General features: G+C 43.1%; 1 protein-coding gene and 1 long non-coding RNA gene across 4 annotated transcripts; one reads left to right on the top strand and one right to left on the bottom strand.

Moving 5' to 3' along the window:
- Positions 1 to 607: 607 nt before the first annotated feature.
- On the bottom strand, positions 608 to 7,031 carry LOC108953166 (uncharacterized). Of its 2 annotated transcripts, none has more exons than XR_010514189.1 (2): positions 6,710 to 7,031; positions 608 to 4,059 (listed from the first exon to the last, which is right to left on the bottom strand). It is a non-coding gene; the product is annotated as an uncharacterized LOC108953166 (long non-coding RNA). The 2 variants fall into 2 exon arrangements; XR_010514188.1 differs by lacking the exon at positions 608 to 4,059 and adding an exon at positions 6,044 to 6,491.
- A 1-nt stretch (position 7,032) lies between these two features.
- LOC135676201 (putative clathrin assembly protein At1g33340) lies at positions 7,033 to 12,870 on the top strand. 2 transcript variants are annotated; one of them, XM_065187115.1, is made up of 2 exons: positions 7,033 to 7,281; positions 11,605 to 12,870. In XM_065187115.1, exon 2 carries the CDS (start codon positions 11,611 to 11,613, stop codon positions 12,598 to 12,600), a length of 990 nt encoding a protein of 329 aa, XP_065043187.1. In that variant the 5' UTR covers positions 7,033 to 7,281; positions 11,605 to 11,610; the 3' UTR covers positions 12,601 to 12,870. The 2 variants fall into 2 exon arrangements, with proteins under 2 accessions (XP_065043187.1, XP_065043186.1); XM_065187114.1 differs by having other exon boundaries at positions 11,519 to 12,870.
- The last annotated feature ends 953 nt before the right edge of the window (positions 12,871 to 13,823 follow it).

The following is a 13,823-nucleotide window of genomic DNA, read 5'->3' as shown; positions in this document are numbered from 1 at the left end:
GGAGAGGGAGGCCCAGAGGTCCTCCTCCGCATTTTCCATGTTGCTATCGACAGGGGAAGTGTAATATAAAGGCAAAAACACTTACCTACCAACCAGCGTCTTCTTCTTAGCTTTAAACACGTGACCACAGGCATGCTAAACCAAAAAAACCTTGTCATTAAGAAAGGCTTAGCTACTTTAAACAATAGTACGTTTAAAAGATCAAACAAAGGAGATTTACAAGAATTCTCGGATGGTGCCAAGTCAACACACTAGTGCCTTCAAACTTAGCTAACGCAGGGGAGCTGCTTCATGCAAGCAAGTCGAACGTACGAGTACAAGCATTGCAAGCTATGGCCTAGTATTAGAAGCTGCCAAGTCCAAGTAAAGGATGGATATGCCAAGTCCAAGGAGCAACCACTTTCCTTGAATGATTCAAGAAACTGTATACATAGGGCTATAGATTTATTTTGCTAGGGATAGCATTATTGACAACAGAGAGGTTATTGCTGACTGGGAGAAGAAAATTTGTTTTCCGTTGTCATGGCTACATGATCAAGTGAATGGTAGCCGATGAGCATAATTGTGATCCTTTGTGCACAACGTGTGATCAGCATTGCTGCCGAGCGGAGGAACACGATATCTGTTTTTCTCTCTTCAATTCTTTACATTCAGAAGAAAATATCCTTTACATTCGTGTGGCGACCACAATTTATCCTCGTCTCTTTTAGGGGCTTGCCTTCATCATCTTGTAGGCTAAAAGATATGGAATCCGTCATCCTAAGCTTGGCCAACAACTACAAGGAGTTCAATTCAAGTCAAGATGAAGGATGATTGATCAACATTTTTGTCCATCCCTACAATGTTCCAATCTCTAGGTTAAAAAGACAAAAAATGATTGCTCAATATTTTAGCCCATTTTTGTGTTCAATCATACCATTGATGGAGTCCCTCACTCCCCTCTATGAGAGAGACTTTCTCTCTCAAATCAAGGAAAGAGACATGCAAGCATGTAGTAAGAACTCAATCATCAGTTGCAATCCGAGAATGAAGATCCGACGCATGACTTCACTTTACGATTGGGTCCATCGACCGACGTCACATCAACATATGCAGATAGTCCCGATGGCATCCAGTTGGGAAGATGACACCTCCTCAGTTGGATCAATTTATGCTTATGCTTAGACTCCTGTATTGCGTGGTGTAATAATGTTTACGTTAGTGTCATGTCCTATGCTTATGCTTAGACTCTTGTATTATCTTGCACCAACGTGGTGGGAGCTTGGTAGATGTCAAAACATTGATTCGAATCCCTAGCTTGTATATTTGTTGCTATTGCTGTAATACTCCGCTGGAATCAATGATATGTGCAACCAAATATTTGAATCCCCAGCATGGCGTCTTTGACGATTCATGCCTTGCTGCTTAGAGAGTAGAAGATTCAACTCTCTTTCTCTTTAGCGCAACGAAGCAACCGCCGATGACTCTCTATAGCGGCTTCCATGAACTTGGATTCATCTCTGACCCTTTTGCGATGGGGAGTATTTGGAGTTGCTGCCATAGATGGCCTATTGCGAGCTCTTCTTGACGTGACCGAGAACTCGTCTCTCGAAACCATGGGATGTGAAATAACACATCTCATACTCATACATTGTCCACTCAAGAGTTCTTCAGTTGATTGTCGTTGAAATATAGGTAGCTTTTTTGCCCCACCACGATCTTGTTGTCTTGCAAGAACTATCGTTGACCTTTTGATCCACACACAAGTCACCACTGTTCTTGGGTTTACGCTTCGCAAAGAAATAACCCTCTTGCCGATCGTTGTCGAGAATATTCCATGGCTCGATGTCATAGACATTTTCGAAGGTGACAACATGGTCAAGGAGGGGTTTGTCGGTGACCCAGTTGCCGAGGTAGTCAACCACCAGCTCCTTCGTAGACGGAACCTATAGCCTCTTGAAACGAGGGCGACGAGCTTTGGTTTCCTCAAAAGGAGAGGAGAGCGGAGATGAGGAGGGAAAAGGGAGAAGAGATGATTTCTTGAAGAGGAGAGAAGATAAGGAAGGAGAAGGGAGAAGAGGAAAGACTTAGATGAGGTTTTAGCAGCATGGGTCCTTCCTTTAGAGTACATATGGTCAAACCATACTATTGAAACCCCACCCAAGTCTTTCCCCTTCCCCTTGCTCCTTCCTCATCTCCACTCCTCTTATCTTCAAGAAACCATTTCTTCTCCTTTTTCTTTCTAGATTTGTAAGTGTGGTTAATCTTTTGTTAAGTTGACTTTGGGTTATGTGAATTATCGAGTGATGTGGTATATGATTATAAATTGCACAAGCTTTATAGATGTGAATAATGTTTGAATGTTTTTTCAGTGTCCTCAAATATTAGTTTGGATCTTGAAATTTGAAATGTGGATGAATCATAATATTCTTGATTTAAGATAGGTTCATGCCTCTTGAATATGTTAATTTGGCGGGTGTGACAAAGATGGGTCCGTCTCCTCTCTCCTCTCCTAAAACTAACTTGAGTCATCCATGGAGCATGTCGACCTTGTTCCAAGAGGCTATATGTTCCTTTCGTCTGCGAAGGAGCTAGTGGTTGACTACCTCAGCAACTAGGTTGCTGATGGACACCTCTGTTCGCGCTATTGACTTCGCCAACATCTACAACATTGAGCTTTGGAATCTTCTCGACAACGATCAGTAGGAGGGCTATTTCTTTGTGAAGCGGAAGCTCAAGAACAATGACAACTAACATGTGGATCGAAAGGCCGATAACAATTCTTGCAAGAACTCGTCAAGTCCATTGTCGACGAGCACAAGATCATGGTGGGGCAAAAGAGGTGCTTATCCTTCAACAACGGCTAGCGAAAGAACTCCGAGTGGACAATGTACGATGTGTTCTTCCGTATCCCACGGCTTCAAGAGACAAGTTCTCTGTCACGTCAAGAAGAGCTCGCAATAGGCCATCTTCAGTGGCAGCTTCAAACAGTCCCGGCTCAAATGAGTCGGAGATGAATCCACGTTCACGAAGGCCACCATAGAGACAATAACCTGTGGTAGCTTTGTTGAGCTAAAGAGAGAGAGAGAGAGAGAGAGAGAGAGAGAGAGAGAAATCTTCTATTCTCTCAATAGTAAAGCATGAATCGTCAAAGAAGCCATGTTGGGGATTCAAATACTTGGTTGTACTTGTCATAGAATCCAGCGGAGGATAGAAGCAACAGCAACAAATATGGTAAGTTGGGGATTCGAATTAGTGGTCCAATGTCTACCAAGCTCCCAACGCGATGGTGCAAGATCCCATGTTGGCTCTTATTGTGACACCCCCAGAGACTTTTCTTTCCTTCGATGACTCTATTACATTAAATGAAGCCACCTTGCCTCACCATCTTCGATATACGTTGGTGGAGGTAAGCTTGTGATTATTGTGGAAGAGCTCGAAGCATTATGGGCTTCGTCGTTGTTGTCAGTCAAGCTTGGCAGTGATCAGATGTACTGCACTGATGATGTCTTTTTCACGACCCTGGAAAAGGTCGATGCCTTCTTGATGTTCGATAACACCTTCACTGCATCGACTACGATCCTAGAGGCCTCGCCATCACATGATGTCTAATGACATCCCATGGATTCGACTATGAGCTCATGGTTGGAGTAGTAGCTTACATGTGGGCTCATAAAAAGCTTATATAGAAAAGGATGTTTGTTCATGTATATCATAATAATTGAAGGGATAGAAAATTTATTTTCATGTAAATATTAACAATAATGAAGTTCAATTTTCATCCCATGTATTGTTTCCTTAATATGATGTTGGTCTATATGAAATGGTATAACCAATAAACCAGTAATTTAAGAGATCGTTGTTTTCTCCCAATGCATTAACATATGATAGTGGGCAAGCCTAGTTGCCCATTATTCTTAGGGAGTGATGGATAAAATATTTGTACCAATGACCATCTGACACGTGGCTATCAATGGGGCAACCCAGTTTGTCTCTAGGATAGGGCTTGCTTCCTCTTTGTCTACCCATATGGACGTGAGTCCACAGCAAACAATTATGGGTTGCCTCCTTCCTTGTCACCTACAACGACAAAAAGATAAATAGAGGTTGTTAGACACGATTAAGTCTCGTCTTCTTGTGAAATATTTCATAGAATATTCTACCCCTTTGGTACTAGATACAAAAGCTCGCTTATAGCATAATTACTAGGGAGGGGGGAGGGATCACTTTTTACCATACATTACCACACTCACCTATCCCGACACTCCTCGCTACCAGCCCACAGCGTGCAAGTTAGGAAATATGGCCCCCCTCGATGCTTGCTCGAGGTGCGTAAGACGAGATACCCGACCCCCTTAGTTGCTCGAGGCTTGGAGGTTAAACACCCCAACCTCCCTCGCTGCCCGAGGCGTGAAGTCAAGCACCCCGACCCCCATCGTTGCCTGAGGCATGAAGGTCGGGCGCCCCGACACCCCTCGTTTCCAGAGGCGAGGAGGTCAAGTTCCCAAACCCCTTCACTGCTTGAGGCATGGACATCGGGCGCCCTGATACCCCTCGAAAAGGTGATGAAGGAGCGTAAAATCAACGTGTTAGATGGGGCAAATGTTGCGCTTTAAGACCCTCTCCAAGGAGCTTCCGAAGCATGCCTTCGGAGGGGACAAATGGTAGGGCAAGTATTTGGACCAATGACCATTCGATACATGGCTATCGATGTGATAGCCCAATCAACCTCGAGGATAGGACTTGCCTCCCCTTTGTCTACCCATGTGGACATAAGTCCAAAACAGACAGTTGTGGGCTACCTCTTCCATTGTCACCTACATAGACAAAAGGATAAATAAAAATTATTAGAGGCAGTTAAGGGTTGTCTCCCGATGAGATATTCCATAGAATATTCTGTCTCTTTCCTACTAGGTATAAAAGCTCGCTTTTAGCACAATTACTAAGGAGGGGATCAATTTTTTATCACTCATTACCACACTCACCTACCTCAGATTACTAACTTAGACATCGACGGGATTAGGTGGAGAAACTCCTCTTGACATCGATCTTCATGTAAGTGGCATTTCGGGAGCTTGGCGTTTTCACCTCGGAGACACCTCGACCATCCTTACGCGCATGAGCTAGAATCACGTCGAGCTAACCAGGACATCAACAACATTTTTCCATAACAATTGTCAATCCGACAGTGGTGTAAATACGATGTAAATCTCATGATTAGTGAATTAGCATTATCAATGCAATTGCATTTCATTCTTACTCTTTTCTTGATCATTCATGGGTTAAGTCAAATGAGTGAGCAATCAATTACACTATTAAAAAAATATAGGACTTCATCAATATCCTTTCGGATGTATAAAAAAACTAGATCTGTACCAAATGTGTATAAAAAACTAGATCTGTACCAAATGTTGCGATATGTTTTTATATTTCCGGATCAAATATTGATCATCTAAACCAACAATGTCTAACTTTGAGAGAACTTGATGATATCATATACCCACCGATGACTATTTCTCTCTGTTATGGGAAAATATCATTTAAGTCCTAGTCAAACCGACATGATTCTGGCCCGTGTGCATAAGAATGACCGAGGTGCTTCTGAGGTAGAAACGACAAGCTCCCGAGGTGCCACTTGCACAATACTAAGATTGAGAGGAGTTTCCCCACTTGATCCCTCCGACGCCTAAGTTAGTAACCCGAGGTAAGTGAGTGATAATGATTGACGAAAAGTAATCCCCCTTCTTGGTAACTATACTAAAAGTGAGCTTTTATACTTAGTACCAAAGAGATAGAATATTCTATAAAATATTTCGTGAGATTTCTAACAACCTCCATTTGTCATTTTTGTCCACGCAGGCAACAAGAGAGGAGACAGTCCACAACTACCTACTTTGGACTCACATCCATATGGATAGACAAAAAGGAGGCAAGTCCCACCCTCGAGGTTGATTGGGCTACCACATCAATAGGTACGTGTCGGATGGTCATTGATCTAAATACCTTCACTATGAACAATAATTACACAAGGCCAATCAATTGTTATTTCAACAGCATGGAGATCATTAGCGAAGAATCACTAGAAAAAACTACTATCCATGTCGAGTGAAAGAGTCGTCGCTCGATGGATAAAAGTTATTCTAGGGATAATAGATTGATCTTCAAGAGTTCACATCGACACGAGGGTTTGACATACTGTGTCCTCTCGTGACCGGCGACAGCGGGAAAGCACAAGTCGCAGGGCCTCGTGACTCCGCCATCGCAGAGAGCTCGGAGTTCTTGATCAAGAAGAAGGGCGAGGAGAATGACCAGAAGAGATCGAGTCGGTCTCAGAAAGACAAGCATCTTGAAATCACAAAATCCCAAGGGAAAAGGGGGCAATGACATAGAAGGACATGAAAAGAAGTGAGGCCAGAGCGATCAGTTCCTCCATCAAGGCGTGCTTGCTCGGCACCAGCCTTCCCATGAACCGTCCAACCGGTAGCCAGGGGCGCATCAGTCTCTTGTGCCTTCTGTCAGATGTCACATAATCGGTCTCGGCAACCAAAATCTTGGTCCTACGAAGTTAAATCAACCAAGCTCCACGAACAAAAACTTTGGACCTAACCGAAACCCTAATTTTCTCCCACAATGAAACCTTAATGCGGAAATAGAATGCAGGGAGGAGGAACGAAGAAGCCGATGGACGAACAAGATAGAGATAATAAACTCGACCGAAAATAACACTTACCAGAACCGCCGATCCCCATTTCAGGGGGAATCTGCCGGGCCTCTACTCCATCCGCGTCCTCCTGCTTCCTCTCGTGACCGGCGACGGCGGCACAGTACTGTTGGCGATATGGCCAATTTCTGCGTTAAAGGTGTTTTTGCCCTTTTCCGCGACAGTTTAAGGCCACCCTGTTGGTCACTCGCCCGCTGGTCATTTCCATCTCTTTTTCGCGCATTTGGGTTGAGCAACCCAAACCTCCAAATTAAACCCATAGGCCGGTCCATTAGAACCGAACCGGGGAAGTATAAAGAAGGCCCGAGGGTTCGGCCCATGGGCCGTCCCCAAGCCTCCGCGCACCGGAGGGCGTCTCCCCCCTCCCGTTCTGGCCGAAACCCTAGCCCCAACCAGCAAGTCGTCGTCTCCGCCGGTAGCCGCCGCCGTTAGATCGTTGGTATCGACATAATGACAGCTGGTGATTCTGCACACACTGGTGGAGGCAGAAACACCACCAACTGCGATCGTGAAAAGGGATTTGTTAGCACATCTCCAAAGGGCGACTTGTAGCATTGCAAACATCTGCATGATTAGATGAGGTTTGTCACCTATGATTAGTTCTTCTTATTTCTAGGCAAGTAATCCTATCAAGTAGTCTCTGTTTGTCTTTGTAGCATGTTTAGATCATGTGCAGTTTTCTTTTCTTGTGATTGCTGACTCCTTTGGTGTTATTGATTGTCCAGGATATTCTCTTTAGTCATATCATATAGCTCTTAATTTTCATTTCAATCATTAAACATTCGATCTTATCAATGTTTGGGAACTCTGTGTGAATTGAGTCATCTACCTGTTAGACACAAGGTCACAACAAGAGTATTAAGTGATGCAGGGGGATGTGGTTGTAAGGCAAAGTTTCCATTGTTATATAGATAATTAACTCTCATCATGAGGAGCATTTCATAGCTTGGGTTTACAAGAACAAGCTAAAGATTTCATTACTGGAGCAAGAAGAAAATAATGTTGTTTATTTTTTTGCTATAATTAGCTCGCTATTGCTTGACAAGAAGAATCGTCTCACTATGCAAATCTTTCGGAAAAAGAAGAAAAAAAAAGGGTATTAAACTTGCCTAGTCTGACAGAGTGATTTGTAGCTTTAATTTGGTATAGTAGATTAGTAGGGAATAGTAAGCTGGGTCATACCATGGCTGAAGCTAGGCTTCCTTCTATGTTGAACTTTGATGTTAAAAGCAATGAGTAAGATAGGGAATAGAAACACTTGTTGAGTTCCTACAATTATGCATGCCTTGGACTAAAAAAACATGGCTTGATATTAGAACCAAATCTGAATTTTGGCAGCCCAACTCCCTGCATATCCATATTTGATCAGACTTTGCAACAATCCATCAAAGTTGATTTGGACAAACTCCTAATCTTCTTGTTACTACTGTCCTAACTTTTCATGCTGTTCATCCATGTTCACTGAACACCAATGGGGCACTGCTATCCTTCCATCTCCTTTTAACATATCTTGCTTCTCATCTGTTGATCTGTTCTTTTACTTGACTGTCACAAGGAAACTCTGTCTCGACATCAATGCCAACAACATCATCCAAGTCTTTTTCACAATGAGTACATGATCGAACAGAGAACCAAGCTGAAATCATCAAGATTCGTAGAAGGTTTTCCACACTTTATTTAACATTCAGATGTGAGTTTAATTTCAGCAGTTTCTAATTCTTTCTGGCTTCTCTTAGGCATTCAAGATTTGTAGAAGGTTTAATGTGTACCGACCTTAACCTCGAAAGTTTCTTGTCACTAAAAGTTAGAATTCAGTGAAGGGTTTTAGCTAACACTCACACAAAGTAGATTTTGTAGCTGGATCTGGATGGAACAGCAACGATGAGAATGGTGGTTAATTCTGATTTCTATGTTGATGAAGGTTTGATAGCTTATAGTGCAGTTGCATTATGGATATATGACAAATCAAATTGTGAAAAGTGGCATTTGAAGACAGAAACTGCTGCTCAATAATGCAACAAATGTTAAACAAAAAATATATATATATTAAGTTGCATGATGGGAAGTGATAACAGATGATTCTTGACGATGAACAGGCCCACATGTGATTCTTAATTCAACATACTTCAAATGGATTGTAATAAAATGACCAGTACAGTCACAATCATAAAAGATTTGAGAACCAGGAAGGAGGATGATTCATAAGCTGCATAAAATAGATCTCATGTGCAGTTAAGAGCAAAAGAGAAAGAAGCATAGAAGTCGCTTGGTGGTTTCTATATGGTTTGAATCAGATGCTTGGCAAAGTGGCATCAGAAGTGGAGTATCATGCCCTTAAGAAACTAGCTGCGTTTCATGCAGGCAGGCCTGTGGAGAGACTTGGGGATCAAACAATGCCTCTCATCCTTTGGCACCATGTATTATTTATTAAGATGGTGATGGAGAAGGTATCAGATCAAGTGTTCTCATAGAAGATGTCAAAAGGGTGCAGAATGACAATGATGCTTCATTCCAGCCCACAGCAGCCAAAGATGGATGAGAAGTTGTACCAAATAGAAAGTATAATCTTTAGGTCACATCAGTCACATATATTTTCTCTGAATCCCCATGAGAATGTTCCTGCAGCACTAGATATGACTTCTGAATGCATGCCATCCATCAAAAGAGCATGGGAGAGGCTTTGCGAGCTCCTTTACAGGGGTGCAGAGCCCACTACCTAAAGCATTCAGCTGAAAGCATAGAAACTGATACACCTTCGATCTTCCATAACATTCATGGCAGGTTAAAGCTGTTAAAAGGTGCTTTAGGGAGGATATGACACTGACTCAAATCCTCTTAGTTTAAGTGGGGATGGGTAGATAAGCAGCATTTATGGTGATCCATGGCATATGCATAGTAATAGATAGAACAATTATTTGCTACAGAAGTAGAAGAAGGAACTTCTGATTTCTTTCTGCTGTTCCAGATTTAAGCCATTCAAGTTTATTGGATTCATATAGCATGATCATTGCCCTCCAGTTAAATTCATTAGATAATGATGTGGAGATTCATAAAATCAATGGCTAAGCATGTGAGGGAGAAAGAGAGTTGAAGTACAGGATTAAAGAACAAAACAGAGGAAGAAAAAGTGAGGGATTTGGAAAAACCTAAGCAAGGAGAGAAGAACATGGATCACCACCTGCACTGCATCTTTGTGATTGTAGTGGTTGTTTGTTGATGTGATCTGAAGCAGACAAGCCATCAAGAAAATTTGGGTCTGAATGGGCTGACACCAAAAGAGAGTGTGTTTGTCAACATAAGATTAAACAAAGCAAACATTATCATCTATGCTGACTAGCTGATGGAACACTCAACCAACACAAGCAGATGGGATGTGCCCACCAGTGACTGTGCTATTTGTGGTTTACAACGTATATGGCACATTGTATGTTCATGAAATCCACTTACTCTGTTCTTTTATTTGACATATGGTGGTACTTCTAAAGCTTCCATGGAGGGTGCAAAGCCTCACATGCATCCACAGATGCTCTTGTCCTGTGATCCTACACAAGCAGATAGAGATGTTAGTGTAAAATATGGGGGAAGACCAGCATAAATCTAGCTTTTGCCAATATGCAGGCCTGTGAAATCAGTAAGTCAAAATAGTTCCTAGAGTACACAAGCAGCTAAAGATGATGGTGCAAAATATGGGAAAGGCCAGCATAAATCCAGCCCTTGCCAATGTGCAGGCATGTGAGATCAATAAAGTCAAAGTAGTCCAAAGAGTCTGATTGGCAGTGGAAGAAACTTTGTGCCTGAGAAAGCCCCTTCTCCTAACTTTCCACCATCCAGGTCAATGTCTGAATTGAATCAATTAGGAAATGAAACACACAGATTTGAGCAAGAAGAAGAAATACCCAAGGAAGCTTACAAAAAATAGAACTTGCTGAAACAGTTACCATTTGTTTTCTGATCCATAGCTTGACCTTACCAGAACATTCACTGTTGTAATATTTCATGTAACCAGTGAATCGACCTTCTTTCTAGGTCTCAATCTATGACAATCTATTTGTAGTCTATTGTTCCACTGGCAAGAATCATCTGTTATCACTTTCCATCCTGCAACTTGATGTACTATTCTGTTTGTGTAGTACTGATTGCAACATTGAATATTAGGCAGTCAGTTTTCCCTGTTCGACTGCCACTTTTCACATCTTGATTTGTCCTGCTATCATTTGCTATTTCACTAAGCTAAACCCACCTTCACTGAGCTCAAACTTTTAGTGGCAAGAAATGGTTTTAGGTTAAGGCCAATACACACCTGTCGTAAAAGTTCACAGCAAGCATCAGGAGATGGACATTGAAGTATGTTCTCACTAGGTAGGACATGTCAACCTGATGCTCTTCATTCATGCTAATGACACCCATTATTTCCACACCAAAATGCCTCATCTGCCTATTTCTGTGCCAGTAAACAAGGTCAAGTTGCCCTTCATCCCCCACATATCTGCATGCATGCTTTCTGATGTTGATGAGAGAATAATCCATGGACAGAGACAAAGGAATTCCCTGTAGTCCAACCACCAATAGGGGAAGCTTTTTGTGCATGGGGGAATCCTGTTCCTGGAGATGGGATTCCCCCACCATGGCCGCAAAGGGTTGACCTTGGATTGTAAATCCACAGCAGCAAAGTGTGATCTTTTCTGCTCACCATCTTTTTCTGACTCTGTAGGAATCGAAGAATTCCTGACCCAGAGATGACATGAATGCAGGGCTTGCATCTATATAGCCCTCATGCAGTCCCTCCTCTGACCCACTTCTTCTCCTTTGCCCCTACAGATCCGTAGAGCTCCTAGGCTGCCCTCTCTCCACTGTTCATGCATGTATAAATCCCATGCAACCTCACGCCATCTCCTGGATTCCAGAAGGACATGCTCGTGACGGCGAAGAGCAAGCTTTGGGCAGCTCTGGGCTCGTCCAAAGCCCGCCATGGCGGCAGGAAGAAGAAGCTCCTCGTCCGGATACAGGTCGCCGTGGCGAAGTGCACCGGCCACGGCGACGTGCCCATCGAGGACAGGTACGTGGACGAGATCCTCTTCCTCGTCTCCAACGCTCCTGTTTCCGCTGCCTTCCTCTCGAGGAGGATTTCGGCGCGGCTGGCGGCCACACGAGACCCGGTGGTGGCCCTGAAGACCCTCCTGCTTCTCCACCGCCTCCTCCGGGGAGGCGACCGCCGATTCGAGCGGGACATAGGCACCCTGTGGTCGTCGGGAGAGCTCGAGATGGATCTGTCATGGTGCTCTCACTCTTTTCTCGTTAGCTACTCCTCGTTTCTGGGAGACAGGATGGGTTGGATCATAAACCACGCCGGTATGCTGGAGCCAATTGGGGCACCGCAATCGCACGAGGAAGAGGAAGCTGAATCGATCCTGCACATGATATCGAGATGCCAAGTGTTTCTCGATCGGGCTATGGATTGCCTGCCGCATGAGGAGACGCCATGGCCAAGCCAGGTGATGCAGTCAGCACTCGACATCATCCTGAGAGAAAGCTTTCGAGTTTATCGCAGCTTCTGTGATGGGCTAGCAATACTAGGGAAATCTTCAGGAGATTTAGCTCTCGGCATCCTAAAAGAGGCATGCATCCAAACCCCCAGACTTCACGAGTTCTACGAGAATTGCAAGAGAAGAAACCTTGGGAAGATCTTAGACTTCCCGTCCGTTCGAATCATCACCATAGACCAAGTATCATCCATGCGGCAGCATCAGAATGAGGTCCAGGAAAACAATGTGGAAGAAAGCGAAGCATCAAGAAGTAGGTTTTTGTGGAAGCTGGAGACGAAGATAAGCCAAGTATGGGTTGCATTCGATGAGGAAGATTCGACGACTTGTGTCAGCTCTGCTGGTGAGAGCCGTGGTTAGGTGGTGCCAAACATTGACATGATGAATGGGTTTGGATGGTGATTCTTCGGAGTTGCGGAGACTGTATTCATAGGGCTTGCTTGTTTTGCTTTTGCTTGTTCTTTCTTATGGTATCTTGTCTTCCTGATGTGGAGGAGGGGATTTTTCTACCATAATACTACCAATAATCTTTCAATCATATCAAGCACTTTTTAGATATGTGAAAAGTTTAGTTTCATCTGTCAAAAGCTGTATTTACTGTGCATTTGATCATAGTTGGGATTTGGAATACTTTTAGAGCATACCACCTGAAATGATATGGAAACAGGTGTTACATATTAGTCCGAAAACGGGTGTTACATATTGGTCCGGGCATGAGCTGATACACGGATTATTCCGTTTCAAACGGTCTAATTAATATAATAAAAAATTAAAAAAAAATTGATAGGATCCTATCCAACCACAAGCCCCCTAGTATAAAATGTCAATCGCCTCATTATCGTTCAATGCTTTCTCACCGTTGTCATTGTTACTTCGATTTTGTCATTGTTTCGTCGATGCTACTTGGTGCCGCTTCCTTTTAAGTACACTATCGTTGTTTTTTTTTCTTTTCAATCTCCTTTTTTCTTCAACCTCCTCCGCTACTCTATCGTTCCCTTCCTCTTCTCCCTCTTTTTCTTTCTCCCTAAACATCGATATACATCGGCGCCAATATGCTAGTACGACATTGTCGGGTCCAGTACCCAAATAGACATTAATGCAGTGGATTATATGTCTGCATGCATGTATCAAGATGAGAGAGAAACATTTCAACGTATCAACTGTGACTCACAAAGTAAATAGACCAAATTGCCATCAGTTATTACACCTAAGGCTTACCTCTGGCCATTGCTTCTGATCTGATCGTCTCTTGTTCTGCAGCAGTTCATTATTGCCCTGTATTTGCAGAAATTACACCAAATTGCCATCAGCTCTCTTGTTCTGATCGTCTCTTGTATTTGCATTGTTAACCTTTTGCCATAAAGGATATACTAGGAGAAGCAAAGAGTGTTTCAGGGCCATTATTACCCTTTTCCTTTAGTGTAGCTGCTTATAAAAGAAAGGAAGCTTGGATGGTAAGCAGGTTATGCCAGTGACGACACAGATCATGTACTTAAAAGAGAACATCAAGTCACTCGCAATATCATATGCTTTCCTCAGGCATTCTTACCTCTATTCCAATGGTCGTCTTCTGTATACACTTC

The sequence above is a fragment of the Musa acuminata genome, chromosome BXJ1-6 (assembly GCF_036884655.1).
Source record: "Musa acuminata AAA Group cultivar baxijiao chromosome BXJ1-6, Cavendish_Baxijiao_AAA, whole genome shotgun sequence".
Lineage (NCBI taxonomy): Eukaryota > Viridiplantae > Streptophyta > Magnoliopsida > Zingiberales > Musaceae > Musa > Musa acuminata.
The sequence above is the reverse complement of the archived record's forward strand: the minus strand, read 5'-3'. Positions and strand labels throughout refer to the sequence as shown.

What these genes read in the sequence shown, in the direction of transcription:
- LOC135676201 (XM_065187115.1), top strand. Translation starts at nt 11,611, where the DNA reads ATGCTCGTGACGGCGAAGAGCAAGCTTTGGGCAGCTCTGGGCTCGTCC.